General features: G+C 43.4%; 1 protein-coding gene across 1 annotated transcript in view; it reads right to left on the bottom strand.

Annotated features, from left to right (window-relative positions):
* Positions 1–330: 330 nt before the first annotated feature.
* Srd5a2 (steroid 5 alpha-reductase 2) overlaps positions 331–23,448 on the bottom strand; it is a 37,568-nt gene continuing 14,450 nt past the window's right edge. The window contains exons 2-5 of the mRNA XM_036170360.1: positions 14,658–14,821; positions 8,777–8,878; positions 4,902–5,052; positions 331–397 (exon numbers count right to left, since the gene is read on the bottom strand). Of these exons, the coding sequence (XP_036026253.1) occupies positions 331–397; positions 4,902–5,052; positions 8,777–8,878; positions 14,658–14,821 (484 nt within the window). The remainder of the gene's footprint in view (positions 398–4,901; positions 5,053–8,776; positions 8,879–14,657; positions 14,822–23,448) is intronic.

Below are 23,448 nucleotides of genomic sequence, written 5' to 3'. Positions count from 1 at the left end.
CACATGTCTTCAGATCATACAATTGGGAAAAAAATGAGAAATGGGGAAGCTTCTAGAAGAAATAGCTAAGGAGAAAATGTCTCCATGGAAGGGCCTCTGTGACACTCCAACAGGAAATTAGGTTAGAGTTCCCTGGGCAGATAGACGTAAATGTTAAGCAGGCATGACTCAGTATGCCTCAGGCAACTGGATAACAAAGATACCTGTTAGCACACACATCATCATATGTACACGTATGAGCAAGACACAGCTCAGTTACAGTTTACAGTTTATCATTTCAGCAGCTGGGCGGTTCCCCGTAGAAGCTTTGTTCCTTAAAATCGGGGTTCTTTAAAAGACGAATGGAATAAGGGCTTTCCTAGATTTGGGGTAATTCTTAAATGTCTGGAGGTAGAACCTGAAAAGACAAGAAAGGAAGGAATAATGAGAAATGCAATAGAGTCGCGGCCAACAGTTGAGTTTGCACAGGCGTAACAAGGTAAGCCAGTTATTTAGCATCTGACCATTCCTGGGGACCAGGTGCCCATCATCAACCCCTTTCCTACAGTCTGTCTCTTGGAAATGTTGGTCATTTATGTGCAGATAAGTACAAAGTAATATCTAGAGGGTAGTGGTGATGATCTTACAATATTACGAACATACTTGATATCATTCAACATTTGGAGGTTGTTAAAGTGGTAAATTTTATGCTCTGTGTATGTCACCAGATTTTTTTTTTTTTAATAGAGAAAAGGAAGTACTCATTTGGGCTCTCACTTTGCTGAAAACTACAGGAAGCTAGAGCCTCTCAAAAACTTTGGGCAACCAGTGAAATAGTAGCAAGTCAGTAATGGGGGCAACCAACTACTCTCTGATTGGACATGAGGCCTGCTCCACAGGGGGAAATCCACATCTGGGAATAAAATCCTGGACAAAAGCCCATGGCTGGGGAGATCATAGGCCCTACTGGGAAAACTACTGCAACTGTTTTGCTAAATGGAAAAGACCTGTCCATCAGAGTACACCCATATGTACTGGTGTTCGAAAAGATAAATTAGATATGAAATTTTAGACTCACAAAAATAAGATAGATGATAGAGTATTTTCTTTAATTTTGCTAAATACAAATAGACTAGATACTGTAGCTCTAATTCTTGCTTAATAACTGTTTTTTATATGTCATTTTACTATGTTGAAGTTAAAAACCTTCCTTTTTGATTAGACAGAGAAAGGGGAAGTGCTGTGAGATGTCTTTGTGTATGCTGTGAATATGCATTGCTCTGATTGGTTGATAAATAGAGCTGTTTGGCCAATGGTGAGGCAGAATAAGGTCTTAGTCAGTACATTCGAACTGGAGAGAGGGAGAAAAAAGATGAGTGGGGCAGACGCTGTGAGCCGCCGCCAGGGGAAGCAAGATGTGAAAGTACCGGTAAGCCATGAAGCCACGTGCCAATGCATAGATTAATAGAAATGGGCTGAGTTAAATTGTAAGAGCTAGCTAGAGAGAAGCCCGAGCCATTAGGCAATACAGTTTCTAAGTAATATAAGCCTCTGTGTTTACTTGGGTCCAAGCAGCTGCAGGACCAGGCAGGAAACGGGAAAACTTCTGACTACACCCATAGATCAGTGCTCCTGTCAGCTTTGTTCAGAGAGGCTTCTTTTTTGCAGTGGGCAGCAGTAACTGCAAAGACTCATGATGAGTCAAAGTGCTGAGAACAAGGAACTGCTGAGTTCTCAGCCATGAAAGGAACTTGTAAATCACTCTCTCCAAGACTTAAGGATTATCATGAAAGGTAGGGCTGGGAGAAGGAACAAAGTAGAATACTGTCTTGAGAATATGGCTTCGCCATTGCGCTCCTGATCCTACAGCAGTTGAGACCTGCAAAAGACTGTACAAGACTGAGCCTGTCGATATCCTGTCATGGTCCCCTCCCCTAGGACCTACAGGCAGATAATCATAGGTAATAGGAAGGAGTTTGCAGGGCTAGCCTCTCCCTAAGGATCTAAAGGCAGTTAGTGGTTGCTGGGAGAGAGAGAGAGAGGGAGATGTTTTCTTTGGTGGTGTGGCTACCTACAAGGATCCAATGCTCCTGTAAACACCCCCTTATGCAGGCTCTTGTAAGCAACTCTATGAGACTCACTCAGTCATGAAAGTAAATAAATAGGACTAGAGAAATAGCTCAGCAGTGAAGAGTACTTCTAGAGAACCTGAGTTTGGTTCCCAGCACCCATGTCCAGTGGCTCACAACTCCCTGCCTGTAACTCAGCTCCAGGAACCTGAGGCAGAGATTAGAATGAGGTATTTGCCCCAACCATGGAAAACCAAGAATTATAGTCTCCACTAGAACTGAATAAAAGCAAAGAAGGATTCTTCTTCAGGCTACTCCAGAGACCATGGCCCTGACTATACCTTAAGGCCAAACCTCTGGTCTCCAGAACTCTAAAGAGAGATATTTCCCTTGTCCTAAACCCATGCAGCTGAGGGTCATTTCTTATGCAGTCGAAGGAGATTAATTCATCTTACGTAAAGCCTCTACCCTGTGTGACCAAGTTGTGCTCTTAACTAGTTGAAACTAATGGCCCTTGAGGCATAATAAAAACAAAATACACTCTGCTAAAGTGCTTTGGGTTTAAACTGGAAGACCAAATAAACAAATAAATAAATAAAAATGTGCCAGAAATGTCTGGCCTGTACTGCTTTGATTTGAAAAGACCCTGAGTGCTCAACCTCCCCTGCCAAGGCTGGCCTTTGCTTCATGAGCACCTTCACAAAGCCCTCTTGGTCCTATTAAAAGAGACACCCCTGGCTCTTCCTCCAAGAGGAATATAACCAGATGGCCTCAATTTGGCTTTGACATGGCACCAGCTAGAAACTTCTGGTAGATTTCCTGACCAAATACTTCAAGGTCTATGCTTTTTCAAAGACCCTCCTATGCACCAGGCAGTGCCCTGACCTCTGCCATTCTGTCACTGCTTGTGATGGGCAGCAGATTCTCCTGAAGTGGGAGGGCTCTTACGCTGTCTCTCAAAGACCATGAACCCTTGAAACCCTGTCCCTTTCAATCCAGGAGGTAATAGGAACAGGTCACGGGGAACTGCTGCTTTGTGTAGTTCCGAACTGGTTTCAGTTTCCACTTAGAAGAAAGGAGCTTGTACCTCATTTAATCCTAAGAAACTACTAGAGACATCACTAGCCAGACAGAGATGCTGAAGCAAGAACTTAAGGAGCTCTCAGGCCCATTCTGTACGCCACGTGTTCCTTCTTGGTATGTAGGCTTTCTCTCCCTACAAAAGCTACTTTAAGGTAAGCAAGGGGAGTAAACAATGCATTACCCTTCCCTCCCCAACATTACTTTCAGTTGCCTCTTTTACCCCTGCCTGGTGGGTTAAAGATGTCTAAGACCTTCCACTAAAGGAAGGCCTTAAATGCCTGCGGTTCCAACATGTACCAGCAGATGGAGCACTCAGGGCTCACCTGCTTACCTTACCTCAACAAGAAACTTGGGGATGCACTGGCAATGGTCTCATCCATCAAGAAATAGGATGGAAGAGAACCGAATTGAAGCATGGACATTTCTTCCACCTCTTAGCTCATTATCCGACGTTTCCAACCAAGGAAACCAGGCATAGAACCTGGACCAACCAATTCACTGTGGGAAGCCATCTTTTATTTTGGTTTTATTATCACTTATAAATTAGACATAATAATAGGCTCCATTATGACATTTTCATACACGTGTAAATGCACGCACTTTGATCGTTCATTTCTGTTACCCTCTCTTGTCCTCTCCCACTCCCACTAATCCCCTCCCTCTTTCCAACTACTTCCCTTCTATTTTCTTAATTGGTTTGTTTGTTTATGGTTCAGTGAGTTTCATTAGAATTGCTCATAGGAACATGGGCACCTTACCACTGGCTACACCACTGAAGAAAAAGATCTCTCTCTCTCTCTCTCTCTCTCTCTCTCTCTCTCTCTCTCTCTCTCTCTCTCTCTCTCTCTCTCCCCCCCCATCAATCATTGACTACATCCTCAGGGAAAGAGAGTGAGAAACTCTTCTCAACAAGATCAGCACAATGGCTGCCCACCCATCACCTCTAGTGCCTCTATCTACACCTTTTATTTTTTTATTTACTGCTACCATTATCCAACTCAATTTCAGCTTCAGTAAAAGCTTTAAAGGTGAGAGCTTAACCATACAATTTGATTATTGTATCAAATTTCCTTTATGAAATCATTATCGTGTGTTTGTACATCTGATTCCATGTGCTAAAATTTTACTTGGAGAAGAATACTATGTGAATGCTACAACCTTGTGACACTATTAACTGTCAATTTGACTCTAGGAGGCAAGCCTCTGGTAACACCTGTGAGGGACTGTTTATATTAAGAATAGCCTCAGAAAATGCCTGTGAGGGGTTGTCCTAATTAAGTTCATTGCTGTGGGAAGACCCATCTTAATCATGGGCAAGACCATCCCCTAATGAGGGACTCTGGACTGTATAAAATTTATAGAGAGGTTCTCAACTCTGTGGGCTACAACCCCCTTGGGGTCACATATCAGACATCGTGCATAGCAGATGTTTACATTACAATTCACAACAGTAACAAATTCATGGTTAGGAAGTAGTAATGAAATAATTTTACAGGTGGGGGTCACCATAACCTGAGACACTGTATTAAAGGGTCGCAGCATTAAGAGGGTTGAGAAGCACTGGTATAAATGGAGAGGGCAAGCTGAGCATCTCTGCTTTTGACTATGAATGAATGCAATGGGACCACCTGCCTCGAGTTCCCGCCCCCTTAACACCTTTGCAATGACTGACGGTAACCCTAGCCAAATGAGCCCTTTCTTCCTTCTGTTTCTTTTGACCGCCATTTGACAGGAAACAAAACGGAGAAATGCCTCTGTTAACACGTTTACCTGTGGTGGTAAGAAGCTTGCATCCCAAGGAAACAAAGTGAGAAAAATGCAAATGCAAGAGCTGGAATGGACCAGGTGGCCAAGGCATAGCCCATCCATTCAATGATTTCACCCAGGAAATTGGCTCCAGAAACATACGTAAACAAGCCACCTGTGTGCAGAGAATCAGACAGACAATACTCAGAACTGCAGTTCTATGAGACTATATCCCTGTGTTTTGTTTCAAAATACACAAAGATGGGTGTAGCTGGAAGTTTTTCTGTGTCCCACTTGGCCTGGGGTCAGGACAAATCTCTCTTGGACCAAATAAACACATATAGGCTAATATTATTTTTAAATTATGGTCATGACAGGCTTCTTGTTATCTAGTTCTTATATCTTAAATTAACCCGTTTCTATAAATCTATAGTTTGCCACATGGCTTCTGGCTTACCGGTACTTTTACATCTTGCTTCTCATGGCGGCAGCTGGCAGTGTCTCCTCTGCTCTTTCTCCTTCCTCCTATCTGTTTGGATTTCCCGCCTGCCTCTAAGCTGCCTTGCCATAGGCCAAATGGCTTTATTTTATCAACCAGTCAGAGCAACATATTTTTACAGCATACAGAAAAACATTCCCCCATCAGATGGGTAAACAGATTTAAGATGGGAGGTCCCTTCCACAGTCAGAGTTTAGAGAAAATCCCTTAGAAATAAGGGAAAACAAAGCAACAACAGTCCCTTGCCTTGCAGAACGTTCTGGAATCCTGGGGCATTGTCCGGATCTCTTTACAACTTTGGCTACCAACTTTGAGCAAGATAAGCAAGAGGTGCAGATGGCCTGCTTCTTGTCTTTTTAAAGGACATTTTCAGGTCACTCCTTACCTTCCCAAGCCTTTCCCTGGCAAGCCCGGAGAGTGATCATTACAGTACACACCAGTCACACAAAGTGAAACAACACGCTACATTGAAACAAAAACTTAACAGGTGTGAGAAACGATGTGATTCTTTTTGACCCTTTGATCCTCCACTACCTGGCCACCTGCAGTAAACACTGTCCAAGTTGAAAGCAGAGACTGTTGGCCATGCTGGGGTTGAAAAGCTCTGCTACTATTGAAATGTTTCACTTCTACCCACCAGATATCTCCTCTCTCAGAACTATCTAGAAATCAAGACATTTCTAATGACATTAAATATACCCACATGCCTGGTTTATGAGCCATATTGAACTAGGGAAGCTGTGACCGAAACAACTTTTCTCCTTCTGTAATGACATTAAAATGTGCTTTTAAGCCTTCTCTCTCACTCGCCTAACTCAGTTGGAAACTGACCTTGGCAATCTGGTTTTTAAGAACTGCCCCAGCTCATCTTTACTTAATTATTAAGCTGAAGTTTTTAAGTGTTGGTTCGATTGGAATGTGAGCACTGTCCACGGAGTCCTGTGTGAACCCTTTGTCCCCAGCTGGTAGCACTATTTCAGAAGACTTTTGGCTAAGGGCCCTTGCTGGCAGATAGAAGGCTGTTGGGGGGGTAGGGGTTAGAAGGGGATAGCTGGCCTGGTTCTTGCCCAAGTTCTTCTAGTTGGCTATGGAGACGCAAGCAAGTAACCCCATGTTCCTGCCACCAATGATAAGAGCCCTCCTGGTACACCAGGTGTCCTCGCCTTCCCTGCCTCGACACTGTGAGATAATGGCACATCCATCCAGTATTCTATCCCAGCTGTGAGAGAAATGCCTGAAACAAGGACCAAATTCCTTTACTATTATTTTTCTTAAGGATGATACTGTGTCACATTGTCTTCCTGCCCATGACACCCTTGACTTTGTGAGGGTCCAGTTTTCCATGGACATCATGAATGGACATCTAGCTTAGTTCCTTAGATAACAAGAAATTAATAATACTCATTTAAATGTATTACTAATCACAACAGCTTTGTCATTATTAGTCAGCGGTGGTCAGTCTACACCATCCTATTATAACCCAGGACATTTTTACTACAAATGAGGGCTCTGTTTACATTCAGAAGGGTGGAACCCACTTTCGACTTGCCTGTGTTGAGCACCTGGACTGATTCATTGCCAAACGCTCATTCATTAGACTCTCATTCCTAGTTTCTTGGGACCAGTGACACTTGCAAGTTTTCTGTATCTTGATCTCTGAAGCAGCAATGGCATGTCACACATCAACAACAGACTGCACACATGATGGTGAACATCGCTAACAGACTCAAGTATTCACCACCTAGTAACATCACAGTCATTGCTCATTGCTTACACAGTGTGTAAGTCCAGCACACTGCCCATGATGTGAAAGCTCAAGCCCAGTCATTCCTATGCAAGCCTAAGGACCTGAGTTCAATCCCCAGGACCCACATAAAAGCCAGGCACAGTGCTGAGAAAATAAAGACAGAAGGGTCTGGAGCTCCATGGCCAGATAGTCTAGCTGAATCTATGAGTGCCAAATTCAGTGAGAGACTGGATCAACAATATAAGGTGAAAGTTCAATTGAAGGAGACACTTGACATCAAACTCTAGCCTTCACATGGATAATGAACACAGATGTTCAAGTACCCACACACATACATGCATACACCAGACAAAATTTTTAAATTAGAAACTAAATTTTAAGGAAGAAGTACAAGCATATAATAATAGACAGGATTTAATCTTTGATAATTATATTAAATGTCTATGTTCTGGTTTACATGCATATTATGCTACTCATTGTTAGAGCATAATTCTTCAACTTAGAAAAAAGTTAACCATAAAATAGTCTCATGCTGTATCTGGAAGTTAGGGGGGACCATCACTCCATGCATGCTGCTCCCTAGAGACCTTCCAGTGGACATAAAGGTAAAATACATGATATTGATGATTGTGATCATGTGTAGTACTAGGCTAAGATATATTTCTCTCTTAGTTTTTAGCCAAAATGTTTTTAAAAGTTCAAAATTTCAAAATAAGCTGTATTCTATAGCCTAGGCATGCAGTAGGCCGCCCCATCCAGGTTCTTGTAAGTACGCTATGATGTTCACATGACAACAAAATCCTCAGCTTCATTGCTAACACAATGAGGCTCACACTCTAAATGACAGGCTTATATACTAGGCTGTAATCTATTCTCCACTATTTATATCCAAGCTTGATGCCCTCTGTCACCTACTATGATTTTTCCTACCTAGGTTGGGAAAGGGATCTTTAAAAAAAAAAAAAAAAAAAAAAAAAAAAGATTTATTTTATTATGTATACAGTGTTCTGCCTGCACATATGCCTGTAGGTCAGAAGAGGGCTCCATATCTCATTACAGATGGCTGTGAGCCACCATGTGGTTGCTGGGAATTGGACTCAGGACCCCTGGAAGAGCAACCAGTGTTCTTAACCACTGAGCCATCTCTCCAGCCTGGGAAAGGGATCTTTTATGGTTCTCTCTCTCTCTCTCTCTCTCTCTCTCTCTCTCTCTCTCTCTCTCTCTCTCTCTCTCTCTGTGTGTGTGTGTGTGTGTGTGTGTGTGTGTGTGTGTGCATGCGCGCGCGCATAACAAGGCCAACCTTGAACTCACTATGTGCTAAAGAATGACCTTGAACTCCTGACTCCTGATCTTCCTGCCTCCCCCTCCTAAGTGCTGAGATCACAGATATGTACCACCATGCCTGAGTTAAGTGTTGCTGGGGATGGACCCAGGGCTTCATGCATGATAGGCAAGTACTCTCTCAACTAAGTTACAGCCCTATGGAGCTTCCTTAGGTTCTGTGGAGGGGGCAGAGTATGCAGGGGAGGATGGAAGCAAGCCACAGCGTATAGATTGCATAGTTGTGCTATCATGAACACTCCTTCCTGTTTGTTAATCACTGGGGCAGGCTTCAAGGAAGAATGTGACTCTGGGAGTCAGGGGAGGCATTACCTTGTGGGATCTTATAGATGATTTCTCCAGGCTTCCTAAGCTGGCGCAGCAGGCAGTCACTATGGATGTTGATTCCCATTCCCAAAATAAATAGAAAGACACCTTGGAAAAGAAGAGAGGAAACAGATCAAAAGATACACTCTGCTTTGGTATTCTTCACACAAGATATGTTTCTTTTCTTCCTTTCTTAAAATAAAGTGAGGGGCATCTAATTGCCAAATCTAAGAATGGTATTCAGATATGATCTGAAACTTTCAGGGAGGAGAGGTTGTCCTGTTCCTAAGGTAAAATGTTAGCGCTCACAATGAAGTATGATGGACAGAGGTGGGAAAGAAGGGCAAGCAGGAGGCAATAGCATTGTGTGTGTCAAATAAACCAATGTCATAAATCAATGAGTAACAGCAAGCAAACACTTGCTCATTCACAAAAGACCAACTGGCTGGCTCATTCACTGGCCAGTTCCACTCTGTCAAGACCCACAGAGGTTTCCTAGTGAAAACTTACTCAGGGTCCAAGAATCTGAGCTTGCTTTACCCATCAGGGCTGCATAGGGGAATGGTTTGACCATGGGCGTGGTTACCAGGTGTTTGGAAAGGTCTACACTTGGCTGTGCAGTGTGCTTTGATCTTGCAAGGGGGAGGTCTTCTGCCCTGCCCCTTGACATTGTTAGAAAAAGCCCTTTTGAATAAATGGAAGGGGCCATTGGGTAAGTGATCCAGGCCCTCTTAAAGCTATCCTGTGTTTCTGTCTTACTTCTTGTCAACTACGTCTTTCTATCTAATGTCTTCTTATCCCTCCCTCATGAGAACCCTTCAAAAGGTGGGAGCTGGCCTCCCACAGATGTTGCCCAATGTGGGGCATAGGTACAAAGGATAAGAGAGGGAGGGGGCAGCATGGAAGCAAGGGGACATGTGCAGTTGTGGTAGTATCCTATTCTTTGGAAGTAAAACTGAATATTCATTCATATATATATCAGATAAAGTTAAGCTGAAGCAAATAGTAAAAGTTAGGCTGCAGTAAATATCTCTCTCTGTCTCTGTCTATGTCTATGTTTCCCTGTTCCTCTGTCTCTAAAGTTGTAAAAAAGTTTGGTGAAGTTTAGTTTGAAAAGTACGGGCTTAGATATATAAGAATAAACTTTAGGTCTAGGGATATGGTGAGGGTTTAATAAGAAAGCCACTTAGGGTAAGAATAGCTTTTTCCCCGAGCACAGATGGGACCTGGGACACAGAAAGCAGCAACGGGAGCCTGGGCTGCCCCAGCCAGGAGGAATCAGTGGTTGAGACCCATGGCATATCATAGCTTGGAGATGCTGAGTGAGCCAGCACAAGCAGCAGGGTTCTGAGTGCTCTCTGCTGCCATGAAGAAGCCTCAGTGAGGAGAGAGCCAGACTGACATGGCTAGAGGCTATGGAGCAGAGATGCTGCAGGAGATGTGAATGGCAGGCAACAGCAGTGGCAGCTTGGAATGCAGCAGAGAGCACCCAAAAGAGACTATGTGGTAGAAGCAGCAACCAAACAGGCAGCTGAGATGTACCCACTGCATGGAATGGCAGCAAGAAATGCTGAGGTGATGCAAAGCTGAGTTCTAGGCTCAACAGTAGAGACATGCTGGAAGCCAGGAGCAGCCTGAGAGGAGCCTGAAGCAGCATTTGGCCTTGCAAATGAAGCAGCACACAGGGGATGCAAAGACCACCAGTGGAGGAGCTAATGAGACCCTTGGAAGCCACAGCTTATAGCTGCTAGGTTTCCTCCTGGACTGAGGTTGCTGCTTGAGAGCTGTAGCTCATAGCAGCAGGTCAGCATTCAACCATTCCACACAAGGTGATTAAGAGCCCTAAGGTCAGGATGTGCCAGTTATGAGAGGCACAGACAGGCAGGTACTGTGAAATCCAGGAGCCAAAAGCCTTGCAGTTTCTGTTTGCTGGCCGTAAGAAGGTCTCTTTTAAAAGGACTTTGCCCCAGCTAGCAGCTTTTGCCCTGGATCAGTTTTCACATAGAGAAAAGCTAACTGAAAGTACCTCTGTTGCTGAGAATGAGGCTTCAGAGACACTAGTTTGAACTGAGTTGAGTTGTTGCATTCAGGGAAAGTGCAATAAATTTGGCTAATGGGACTTCTCATATTTGGAACTGTTTGCCTAAGAGTTGGACTGTTAGACAAAGACTTCAGAGTGGTTGACAAGCAAGGCCCTGATCTTGGGATGTTAAACTTTGGGACTGGTATTAGAACTGACTTTTTGAACTTTTGCAAACCTCAGAAATGGGACAATTTTGATTTCACCTATACACATCATCAATTGAATAACTTATGAACTCTTTTGTGTAGGCATATATGCTTCATTAACTGTGGTGATTCATGAACAGTTTTGTGTAAAAAATGGAACTGTCTGTTTTTATGTAAAAATAGAGAAATTTGTTTTTTCTACCCAGGTTCAAGATGAAGCTTAAAAAAAATTATAAAGAAAAAGGGGAGTTAATATTCCTCAGTCTATATATTTTCTTGTCCCTTGGGTGGACTGATGTTAACTTGTGTTAATGTGCCCTATGTTTTGTATAGTTCTATTAAGAAACTGCTTTGGTTGTTTGCTAAAGTTAATGAAATGTAAGCAGTTATATTAAGAGATTGCTTTTGAATGTTTGCTAAAGTTTGTAAAGTGTAAACAGTCCTTTTGAGAGTTTGCTTTTGGATGTAAGTTTGTAAGAATTGTAATTGTGTACAGTAATATTTATGCTAGAATTATGTTAGCCTGTTGATATTGATGAACCATGGTTTGGTGATGCTAAAAGAATCTTTAGGTTTGATGCAGTTGCATCAGTTTCCTGATATATTTGATGCAGTTGCATCAAGAGTTTTTTGATTTATTTTAGAAAAGGGTTTGGTCCAACTGAGGCTGCTATAGACATCTTACACTCATTCAAAAAGGACATTCTATCTTGGTCATCCTCTACTCCTTTATTGGGAGGTGTGGCAGCCATAGAGATTGCTGTGGTTGTTACATCTACTTCCAAGCTCTTAATGAGGACCTGATTCAAAGCTGCATAACATTAAGCTCTGTACCTTCCCCTGCCAGAAGCTGGTAGTCAGAATCAGGTAAGTCAGCCTTGCTAGCTGTCAACCTAAGACAGAGTACACTTGATGGAAAGTATATCTCAATAACAGGTAAGGCTGATTAGTGAAGAAGAAGACAACCTAAGACAGACACAGCCTATCTGAGGGGTTTGAAGGGCCCTTAAATTTTTAAGAAGGGGGAGCTGTGGAGACACACAAAAGTTTCCTAGTGAGAACTTACTCAGGGTCTGAGAACCTGAGCTTGCTTTACCCAACAGGACTGCATAAGGAGATGATTAGATCATAGGCATGGTTACTAGGTGTTTGGAAGGGTCTACACCTGGCTGTGCAGTGTGCTTTGATCTTGCAAAGGGGAGGCCTTTTGCCCCACCCCTTGGCATTGTTATAAAAAGTTCTTTTGAAGAGACAGAAAGGGCCATTGGGTAGTGATCCAGGCCCTCCTGAAACTATCCTTTGTTTCTGTATTTCTTCTCATCAACTAGGTCTCTCTTTCTATCTAATATTTTCTTATTCCTCTCTCATAACAACCCTTCAAAAGGTGGGAGAGGCCTCTCATACACTTTTTTTGTCATGCTCCACTGTGAAGGCTGAAAGTTGACATACACATGCATGAAATTGTCGAAGAACAAACGTTTTTAATAAAAAAGTGACTCCATATTCTTTGTGGTTAAATATAAATATTATGCTCAAGGTAATGTGTTAATAAAAAAATGAATTTTGTTGGGAGGCGGGGTGGAAGAATTATAAGCCTTCAAGAGGGTTTGGATTTTTCCCTGCAACAGGAAATCATCTGTAGATGTTAAGCTAAGGAGAAATAGAGTCTTATTTCTGTTTAATATTGTTGTAAAAGTAATATTCATATGTATAGAATACTAGGCATTAATGTTAACCAAACCAAATTACCCATTCTGATCACACCAAATCACCACCGTTCAACAACTTTTAACCTGATGTAACATTTTCATCATGCAACTTTTAGACCCTACTCCAGTCTCTTCAGATGTCCCCCAAAGGCCTCTTACAGGTGGTTTGCATAAACCAAGATCAGAGGGTGCCACTCCTGACTTCTGGTGTCATTTGGAGCCTTTTTAACCTAGCCCAGACTATAACATGAATTGCTAAACAGTCTTATTAATAAAAAAAAAAAAAAAAAACCCAGAGGCAGATACTGGGGTGAAAGCTGAGATATCAGAGAAACAGAACAAGCCAGCCACATTCTTACCTCTACAAAATCCTCAGCCTCAAGAGAGAGACTTCCTGCTTACACATGCCTTATATACCTTTCTGTGCCCTGCCAATAAACTTCCTTCCTAGTCCTGGGATTAAAGGCCTGTGATACCACTGCCTGACCTCTATGTTTAATATAGTGGCTGCCTTTGTTCTCTATTCCTAGACAAACTTTATTGGAGTACACAATATATCACCCGACCAGACCATTTTTTATGGTTTTTGGTTTTTTGTTTTTGGGGTTTTTTTTTTCCCTCATTCAGGAGATTACCATGAGAAGAATAGACAGTCATTCCTTGGACTGCCCCTTTTTTCAGATGTGACTAGATGACTTGCTCATGGCTCTATCTGCTGTTTTCCTGTGGACTGGTTTACAATGTTTTCCAGTGTGGTTACATTAGCAGTTCAGTATGTAAGTACTTGGTGTGTCTTCTCTCAATTTGGGGAACTTTTCTTCAGTACATTTTCTTCCTTTTTATTGTCCTGTGTGCTTGTGCATGCATGCATGAGTGTGTGTGTGTGTGTGTGTGTGTGTGTGTGTGTGTGTGTGTGATATCCATGTGAGTATATGTGCACCTTATGTGTGCTGGAGCCCTGTAATTGGGATCACCAGTGACTATAAGGTGCTTGCTATGTGGGTACTGGGAACTAAATTCAATTCCTCTGCAAGAGTATAAGTGCTCTTAATTACTAATCCATCTCTCTAGCCCCTGATATATTTTCTTCTTATTTAAGTAATGAAATGTCATCACCTAAAGACCACTATACTGAAAAAAAATCAGTCTACCAGCTCCCCCCAATTCTTTATTTTGAGACACAATACAAAAGTCTTATAATGCCAATATTCTTTTTCCATTTATATACATTTTCTATCTCATTTACACATAAAAAAAACATAATGTACGAGTGTTCACACCTGTTTGGGTTTTTTTGTTTGTTTGTTTGGTTTTGGTTTTTCAAGACAGAGTTTCTCTGTGTAGCTTTGGAGCCTGTCCTGGATCTTGCTCTGTAGCCCAGGCTGGCCTCGAACTCACAGAGATCCGCCTGCCTCTGCCTCCGGAGTGCTGGGATTAAAGGCATGTGCCACCACTGCCCGGCTAGGAGAGACTTGATCGATGTCTTCAAATGTTTCAGATAAGGTGTTGAGGAAAAGCTCTTCGAGAAGGGGTAAATTGGTAGGGAGATGAATAAAGCAAGTGAGCCACACCAATCGGAACGGGGAATGTCCTGGACAGAAGCGCTGAGACAAAACAAGTTTGACTCTTTGAATCCCAGCAGCAAGGCTTCTGGGGCTAGACCAGAAAAACGGGGTAAAAGGGAGTAGGAAGAACTGCTAAGTCAGAACGACCCAAAACATTTGTGTTTTATAGGCAGGGGAACCTGTTTGCATCGTTGGAGCGGTAGAAATCTATTGGACCGTCCTGAGACGGGAGGCATTCTCCCCGGCTGCCTCCTGGGAAGGAGGGTCCTGAGTGGGAAAGGAGTTGGTGAAGAGGCTGCTGGAGGATGAGAAGAGACAGGGGTGACTGTCACCGTGGGGCTGGTGCTAGCTGGGAAGGGAGGGGAGCCGGTCAGATTCACTTACCCAAGCTAAACCGGACATCTGTGTACCACTCCTGAGAGTATTCTGCGCAGTAAATCAGATAGTGGGCTTGAAGAAATCCATTTCCTGTGCAGAAGGCGGTGGCTCTCAGAAATAATGACACTGGGAAAGGCCTCCCTCTGGTGAGCAAGGAGTAAATAAATGTTCTAGGGTGGAAGAAGAAGGTGATTAAGAGTCTTTATTGACGGGAAAGGGAGGGGAGGGGAGGGCAAGAGAGGTCAAACCATGAAATAGCCCAAGCATCTAACCACATCAAACTCATTATTGCAAACTCATTATTCCCCTTCAATTCCGCCCGGTCAGTAAAGTGTTTGACTTGCAAGCGTGAGGACCTGAGTTTGATCCCACAATCTGTTTTGTTTTGTTTTTGTTTTTGTTGTTTTTTGTTTGGTTTGGTTTGGTTTGGGTTTTGCCTGCCATGGTAGCATGCACTTATTAATCTTTCACAGGGGACATAAAGACATGCATCGAGTGGACAATTTCTATCTAATTCTAGAACAATGATTTTTGCTGGTTTGGTTTTTTTTTTTTTTTTTTTGGTTTTTAGGTTTGGGTTTTTTTGGGGGGAGGGTGTTGGGGAGGTTTATTTGTCTTATGACATTAAAAATGCATAGGAGCTACCATTTGGTACCTCATTTTACTTACACAACAGCCTTGAAAGGTAGGTACGAACCCCATCTAGCCGCTGATGAAGGCAGAGGGAAGGCTCGAAGAATTCTCACGCCCATCAAAATCAAGGTAAAAATTAGCTCCCCCCCCAAAAAAAAATGCCCAAACCAATTCTTTTTCAGGACTTTGGGTATTAACTAAAAACCTGCAGCAACCCATAGGACTCTGCAAAGAACAGGCTGAATTTCATCAATGACAAGACACCCTGAGACACTAACTTACCCTAGGCTCATTTACCACGCTCCTGCTCTCTGCAACTTCAAAACTAACAGCCTGTGTTCCAAGTGCTGTCCAGAGTAGGAAGGAGGAGGACTCTTTCATAGTCTCATTCCCAAAGAGAAGCCGTCACTCCACCTGGCTAGTGGCTCCCTGCAAAGTTCTGCTCAAAGGGTTTCTCTATACTCCACCTGACACAATGCTGAGTGATTTAGAGGGGACTTAATGCCCTTTAGTGTTTTGATAGCTTTGGTACCCTGAGGTGATGACAGGAAGGGTAAAGATAAACCACATAAAAGTTTAAAGGGAAAAGCTAGGGAATGAGATGTTCACAGGAGTTTTGCAATGCTCAGAAGGGGAAAGTTGTAATTGAAAATATCAATACGGATGGGGAGGTCAGAAAAATGGCACTCTCCAAGGTCTGCAACCAGGCCTTCAGCCATCCACACCTCTCCCCTGAGGGAGCTAGGACATCATGGAGAAATAGCTAATTGGACATCAAGGCGGGGAGGGTAGAAGGTATGTCTGGGGTGTTTTATTGAGTTGGAAAGTAAAGGAACAATTGGAAAGGAATAGGGAGATAGGAGGTTTCCCCAGTTATAGATACCAACTGCTCCACTAGCCAAACTTGTGATGAACAGGGTGTGGAAAAGAATAATGGCCGTAGACGATTGTGAATATTGGATAAATAAAGTTCCGTGAGTCCATACTAGTTCACTTAAAATGTTCAGAACTTTGTCACTGCTAGAGGTGACTATTACATTAAATCCTTACTCTGATAAAAACGTAAGTAGAGGGACCATTAAGCATTTATCCTATATCCCATGCCCCTGCCTTCTTACACTTGGCATCTTCAATCAATGAGCAAAAGCTTTTCTTCTCAGCTAAACAGCGGCAAGTCAATGCTACAATTAGGAAACCTGTTGATTGAGGGACTCCAAAATCGCCCACAGACTGTCATCTTCCTATGACTTGTTTTAAAAGAGCTACTAAGCACTAAAGAATCGGAGAAACATTTCAGACAGCATCATAAGTGAGGACAATGCCATCCCTTATCATAGGGACCTCACACAAGAAGGTAATCAGCACAAGCTAGGTCTTCTCTCCCTCTTAAATTCAACCCTGTAGAAATGGCAGATGTGTAAAATCCATGAGAAGCCCCTGCAGGACACCCAGCAGTGTCTGACGCCAGCAGCGCTGGGATGATATAGCACAGGGCTTTTCAATGATGCTCTTATTAACCCTTCCCCTCTTCCTTGAAGAGAAGTCCTAGGGACCACAACCACTGATGTGGAGAACAGCTCAAGTCACCTGGGATCTGTGTAGTCTCACCAAAAGATTACCAGAGTCCTGCTAGAAGAGCAGTAATAAAAACAGACACATGCTAACTGGCCAGCCTTGGACATCCATTCTCCGGGTCCCCCACATTCCCACAGCTAGCAGGTTGGGATCTATATCCTCCTCTCCCCAGAGCTGCACACCTGCCTGATGCCTGGATGACAACGGCTCTGGGGATCATTGGGGATCACTGTTTTGCAATGCTCATGGCTTTCGCCTGGAGTCTCATTTCTCCTGTTTCTTTCTTTTTTCTTTTTTTTTTTTTTAAGATTTACTTACTTATTGTGTATACAGTGTGCCACTAGAGGGCACCAGATCACATTGCAGATGGTTGTGAACCACCATGTAGTTGCTGAGAATTGAACTCCGGACCTTTGGAAGAGCCGTCAGTGCTCTTAACCGCTGAGCCATCTCTCCAGCCCTTCTCCTGTTTCTTACATTCACAGGAGGACACTGATGGGAGCCTGCTCTTTATCCCGAGCCTAGCTCACATGACAAAGACATTCCTCGGGAGAAATGACCAAGGTAACTCTTAGGAGCACAACAATTAAAGAAATAACCGACAGTATAGAAAATGCAGATGTCCTGAGTTAGTACTGAACAGCACACTGGATAAAGTGTAATTACCACAACAGAACAACTTTAAATAAGCCCCAGTGTGTCCTCCGAGGAACGTTTTCTTCAAGGCAGAAAATGTCGTTAAAGGGGAACTACGTGACACTATAAAACTATGAAAAATGCACTACTTAGAATGAACAGCGGATGGTTTTGACCTGGAAGTTTGAGAAAGAACGAGTGAGTGACCACATGAGGAAATGGACCACATCTGTTAGGACTTTTCATTTATTTGTGTGTCTATGTCTATGTCTGTGTGTGTGTGTGTCTGTGTGTCTGTGTGTGTCTGTGTGTGTGTGTGCGCGCGCCTGCCTGCCTGCCTGCCTGTCTTTCTGTGTGTGATGTGGGAGAAGAGCAGATGCACGGCACCATACGCAGTGGTTAGAACACAACTTGTGGACTCAGTTTCCTCCTTCCGCCTTTGCCTGGGGTCTAAGATCCCACTTAAGTCCCCAGGCTTTGACAGCTAGTGCTTTTGCATGCATCTCTCCAGCCCATTTGGTTATATTTACATTTTTTTTCCCAATTAGGAAAATGTTTTGGTACCAGAAATGTGGCAGAAGAGATAATGATGATATTCAACACATTTGTTTGAAAAGATGAGCAGGTGAGGCCTGGTCACGGAGTTAGGTCCACAACACACATTCAGTGCTATCTAGGATGTCACACTGGGTTTAAGGCCAACGAGATAGAGTGATGGATTTTCAAAGGCAAATCTTCATATCAAATTCCTGTAAATTTATACATGGGAAAGCTAGAGCCTATGGAAGTTAAAATAATATGCCAATAACTATAGAACCAGTTGATGGCATAACAGCAAGATCTAGGTTTTCTAGGTCTGAGGAAATGGCTCAGTCAGTTGGTATTTGGTGCACAAACATGAAAGCCTGGGTTTGGTTCCCTGGCACCCACATAAGAGTCAACTGCAAGAGCACACATCTGCAGCCTCCATGCTGTGACCTTGGAGACTGGAGGATCCCTGGGGGCATTGGCTAGGGTTTCTAGCCAAATTGATGAGCTCCAGGTTCAGTGAAAGACCCTGATTCACAAAGTACAATAAGGGCCTGGGGAGATTGCTTAGTGGTTAAGAGTACTTGTTGCTCTTGCAGAAGACCTGAGTTCAGTTCCCAGCACCCACAGCAATCTATAACTCCAGTTCCAGGAAATCCAATGCTCTCTTCTGATCTCTGTGGGCACCAATCACATGTATGGTATACAGACATACACACAAGCGAAACACTCATAAGGTCTCTGCATGCACACACCCACAGGCACCTGCACACATACATACACCATATACACATAAAATAAAGTTCAATTAAAGTAAACAAATATAGGTCTTTGGTAGGTTCAGTTACCTACACTAAACTTGATTACTTCTGAATTGATATTTCCAAAAGCTAAAACATATTGTTATATGTGAATGTGTGATATGCTCATCAGTGCAGTTATATAAGACTGAGACCTGTTACATCAAACAAGGCCTAATGACATGTTTACGTCTTCAAACATCCAGGTGCTTGAGCTTATAGTGACTCTCTTATGTGGGCCACATTCATCACAGAACCAGAAACGTGCCTGAAAATCTCAGGCATTGGAGCTGAATTTCATGTGTTGGAAACTGCATCCCTCAGGTTCTTATGTTGAAGGTGTTTTGGAGATGGAACCTAAAGGGTGTGATTAATCTACTTGTGGGTTAACAGGCTATTGAAGGAGTGAAAGTTTTGTAAAAGCAGCCCTTTCTGGTACACAGGTCCTATCTTGCTATGTGATAACTCTCTGCCATGTTATAGTGCAAAAAGGATGCCCTCACTAGGTCCCATCTCCAAAACACCATCAATATATGAACGTGAGGGGTGCAATTACAAACAGATGGCACAGATGCCAGTATCACGCTCTTGAACATCCCAGGCCCCATCACTGTGATCTAAAGAAACTTCTATCTTTTGTACATGACTGAGTCTCAGGTATTTTGTTATAGCAACAGAAGATGAACTAAGACAACTGTTGCTTGGCTTTGTAAATTTCAGATTCATTTATACACACGCACATGCTTGCACTCACATATGCATGCATGCATGTGCGCACACACACACTACCCTTTCATCTGACCATCCGCAGACAATAAAGAGCAAACAAGGTCTGAAGACTATGACAGAAATCACAGTTGCACTTTAGATACGACTTCTAGCTTCAAAGCCAGGAAGCCTGCCTTTAGATCTCATCAGCAAGCCTAACCAAAGAAAACTTGGACCAGGTATGCTTTACCTAGAAACAAGGTCTTATTCCTTCCCTGTATCCTCCCAAGATCACTGTGAGGTCAAACATGGTCATCTAAGCATCACTGTGAGGTCACACTGGGTCACGTAAGCATGTAGTGCAGTGATAAAGCACTTGCTCAGCATGCTCAAAGCACTGGGCTCTCCCTCTAGCACCACAAAAACTATTCAAATAATCCATGTAGATAGTCATTTAAACAGTAGCATGATAGACAAAGGATGGACACATGTGTTGCTTTATATCAAATCCAATTTTATGGGTTTAAACAGCCAGGTAGTCTCACAGGCGCACACTTCCTATGTCTTGGCCCTCTTGGCAAACACCACCAACCCCGGGGAGGGAACACAGAGGCTTCTCTGCCTTGCTGGACCTTCCCACTTCATGGTCCAGTCTCCTAGCCATGTGCTAGGTCATACATAGGACCTTGAATTCTGTGTTCAGAGCCGCAGAAGAAGGAAGGGTCCATTACCAGTATCACCTCTCTTAAAACTACAGGCTCCTCCTGACTCCCTATTCCTCAATATTACATTCAGATGTAGGCCCCTATGTCCCCTATGGAGCCCCCTATCTGTTCAATCACAACAGTGAGCACACTCATTTCCATGAGTAAAAATCACCACCTCAGGGCAGGTTGTCTACAGTAACAAAGTGCCGGAAGTGTGAGGCACTAGGAGTTCCTTTCTTGTTCACAGCATAGCACAGTTCATGTACAGCAGTGAGGCTTGGGTGTGCAGCCATTGGGGGCTCAGGGTCTTGGGGGGGGGGTCAGTCTTAGGCATGTAGGCAAGCAAAAACAAGACTGTGGAAGACTCTGTAAGTTTACTGAGAATCAAGCTTCGGGATGGACATGGCATATATTATTCCCATCCTCATTCATTTCCCCTACCCTACCCTCACCCCCCCCCCCCCCCCCCCCCCCACACACAGCCATCAGGGAAACTGGAAAATGTAGCACACGATTTCTCCCAGTGGGAAAAGGAAAAGAAATTTGGTAACTCCAGAGAATGGGTGGGAAGCCAGAAGTCCTGGGGAACAAATAAAGCTCTTAGGATACAAACGACTTTGCTTCTGGGAAACTGGAAGCAATTCAAAATAACACATAGCTTGGTCTAGAAGAAAAGACCAAGACAATGCAGAGAAGAGAAAGAGCTGGCTCACAAGACTGCAAACCAATATCAGAGAGTCGAGGCAAGTTCCTGCTTCAGGTCTGTGGTGGTTTGGGTTATTTATCAGCCTGACAAGAATCTCGAACCCCCCTGGGAGATCGTCCTTTGACCTGCCTGTGAGAAGCTATCTTGATGATGCTAACAGATGTGGGAAGGTCCATCTTAATTGTGGTCAGGACGGTTCCCTGAGCTGAGAATCCCAGACTATACAAAGTAGAGAAAGCACTAGCATGAGTGCGCTTACTCAACTTCCTGATTGTGTGCATGATGTGACCATACCCTTCAGGCTCCTGCCATCCTGACGTCCCAACTGTGGTGGACTGTACCCCGGAACTATGAGACCCTTCTCCCTTAAATTACTTTGTCAGAGTACTTTATCCGAAACTTTTATTATTATTTTATATGGGTTTGTGTATATGTATATATGTGCAGCATGGGCATGCAGTGCCCACAGAGGCCAGAAGAGGGCATTAGATTTCCTAGAGGTGGAGTTGTATGTGGTTGTGAGCTGCCATGTGGGTGCTGGGAATTGAACCCAGGTCCTCTGAAGGACAGCCTGTGAGTGCTCTTAGTCACTGAGCCATCTCTCCTGCCTGAGTAGTTTTATCACAGTAACAGAAGAAACTAAGACAGCATACTATGCCTTCCTATCCTCTATGGCTATTTCGATGGTATGGGACTATGTCTCTTTAATTCCTTCCTATGCTTCTAAAGTAAATTTGAATTCTTTTATGCTCACTCAGAAGGAGGCTGATAAGTATTCTGTAAACATACAGTTTTCTGTCATTGCTAAGTAAATGTTCAGTTGGGGGTGGGCAGGGGGACACTCTCATGGAAAGGGTTAACTGTAATTGCAGCTCCAAATTAAACCCAAAGGAAGAAGCTGAGAAATAACACATCTTGTGTCGACCAACTCATATTTAACTAAATCTTCCTCAAATATAAGTGCTATTGCTAAGATTATCAAGCCAATCAAAGACTCTGTGCTATATGAAATTTTCAACTTTATTGTCAATCAAAATAAATTCAAATTCTGCAAATACGTCCAAAGCTTCTGTGTATTATATTTAGCTGTTCTATGTAGTGACCCTCTGTCCTTTTTCATTCACTGTCCCATTCCCCTGGTTTCTTTTACAGCAAAACTCCTCTGAAGAGCAGCCCACACTTGCCATCTCTGTAGTGTTCCCTGCTCTATTTACCTCCTTCCCCATAAAAACGCGTCTTGGCATGGTCACCCAGCACATTTCCAGACCAAGACCAGATTTTCAGCTCTTTGGCACACAGAGGGTATGGAATAGATACGGAATGGATGAGAGTCTGTCACCAGCTATAAGTGGAAGACATCCAGTACACAAATCTTGAAATTCTATCCCCCTGAAGATGTGTTATAATTTTCACTTCCAGGAGAGTGAGCTACATGTACTTTTCACCTATTCTTCTTTGCTACACACCGTGAAGTTGCTGTACATTGTTCATAAACCAAATGTAAGAGACTTCCAAGTGGTGGCCAAAGAAAGGCACCCAGCAAAGACTCAGAGATCTGAAGAACAGGGCAATAGCAAGTTCCTTGGCTTTTCCTCTTGCCTCCTCTTTCTAGAGTTAGGGTTCACGGAGCTAGCAACCATGAGATAGAACAGAGACACAAAACACAGCAGAGGGCTGGAGAAATGGCTTAGAGGTCAAGAGCACTGGCTGAGTTCAATTCCCACCAACACATGGTGGCTCACAACCATCTGTAATGAGATCTGGTGCCCTCTTCTGGTGTGCAGGCATATATACAGGCAAAATATTGTATACAAAATAAATAAATCTTTAAAAACACACACACACACACACACACACACACACACACACACACACACACACAGTAGAAATCCTCCCTTTCCCACTCCCTCTCCTTCTCCCCCTCTCCTGAGACCAGAAAGAGAAAATAGTCTGGCAAAATAGAAACTTATAGGAAATGGGTGTTCTACCACAAGGGAAAAAGACATAGCCCCATTCCCACCCACCAGCAAAATTCAGGAAATTGATATCCCCCACTTCCCAACCATAATGAGGCTGCTCACTCTTATTCTGTGGAGTCCCATGACTATTCGGGAGGAGAAAGGAAAGAAACATCAAGTTTCCAACCAGGCAGATGTCAGTGGAGGACAAAGATGAACCCAGAACTCCCAAGCCCCGCAACTGTACCGAGCAGTCTTCCCATTCAGGTAACCTAGACTTCTGCCTACACCCAGCAGCAATGTGGTGATGCTCCCACATCCTTAGCTAGAGCAGCGTGAGGAAACACTGGCGAAACAGAAGGCTGCGGGCTGCAGGTACAGCTCGATGAATGAGCACAAGCTTAGCATGCATAAACCCTGGGCTCGGACCCCAACACACACACACACACACACACACACACACACACACACACACACACACACAGGCATGCACACACAGGCATGCACATACCAAAGCAGATTTTAGCAAGATCCAAAGTTTCATAA

The sequence above is a fragment of the Onychomys torridus genome, chromosome 21 (genome assembly GCF_903995425.1).
Source record: "Onychomys torridus chromosome 21, mOncTor1.1, whole genome shotgun sequence".
Taxonomy (NCBI): Eukaryota; Metazoa; Chordata; class Mammalia; order Rodentia; family Cricetidae; genus Onychomys; species Onychomys torridus.
Note: the sequence above shows the minus strand (reverse complement) of the source record. Positions and strands in the feature narration are given on the sequence as shown.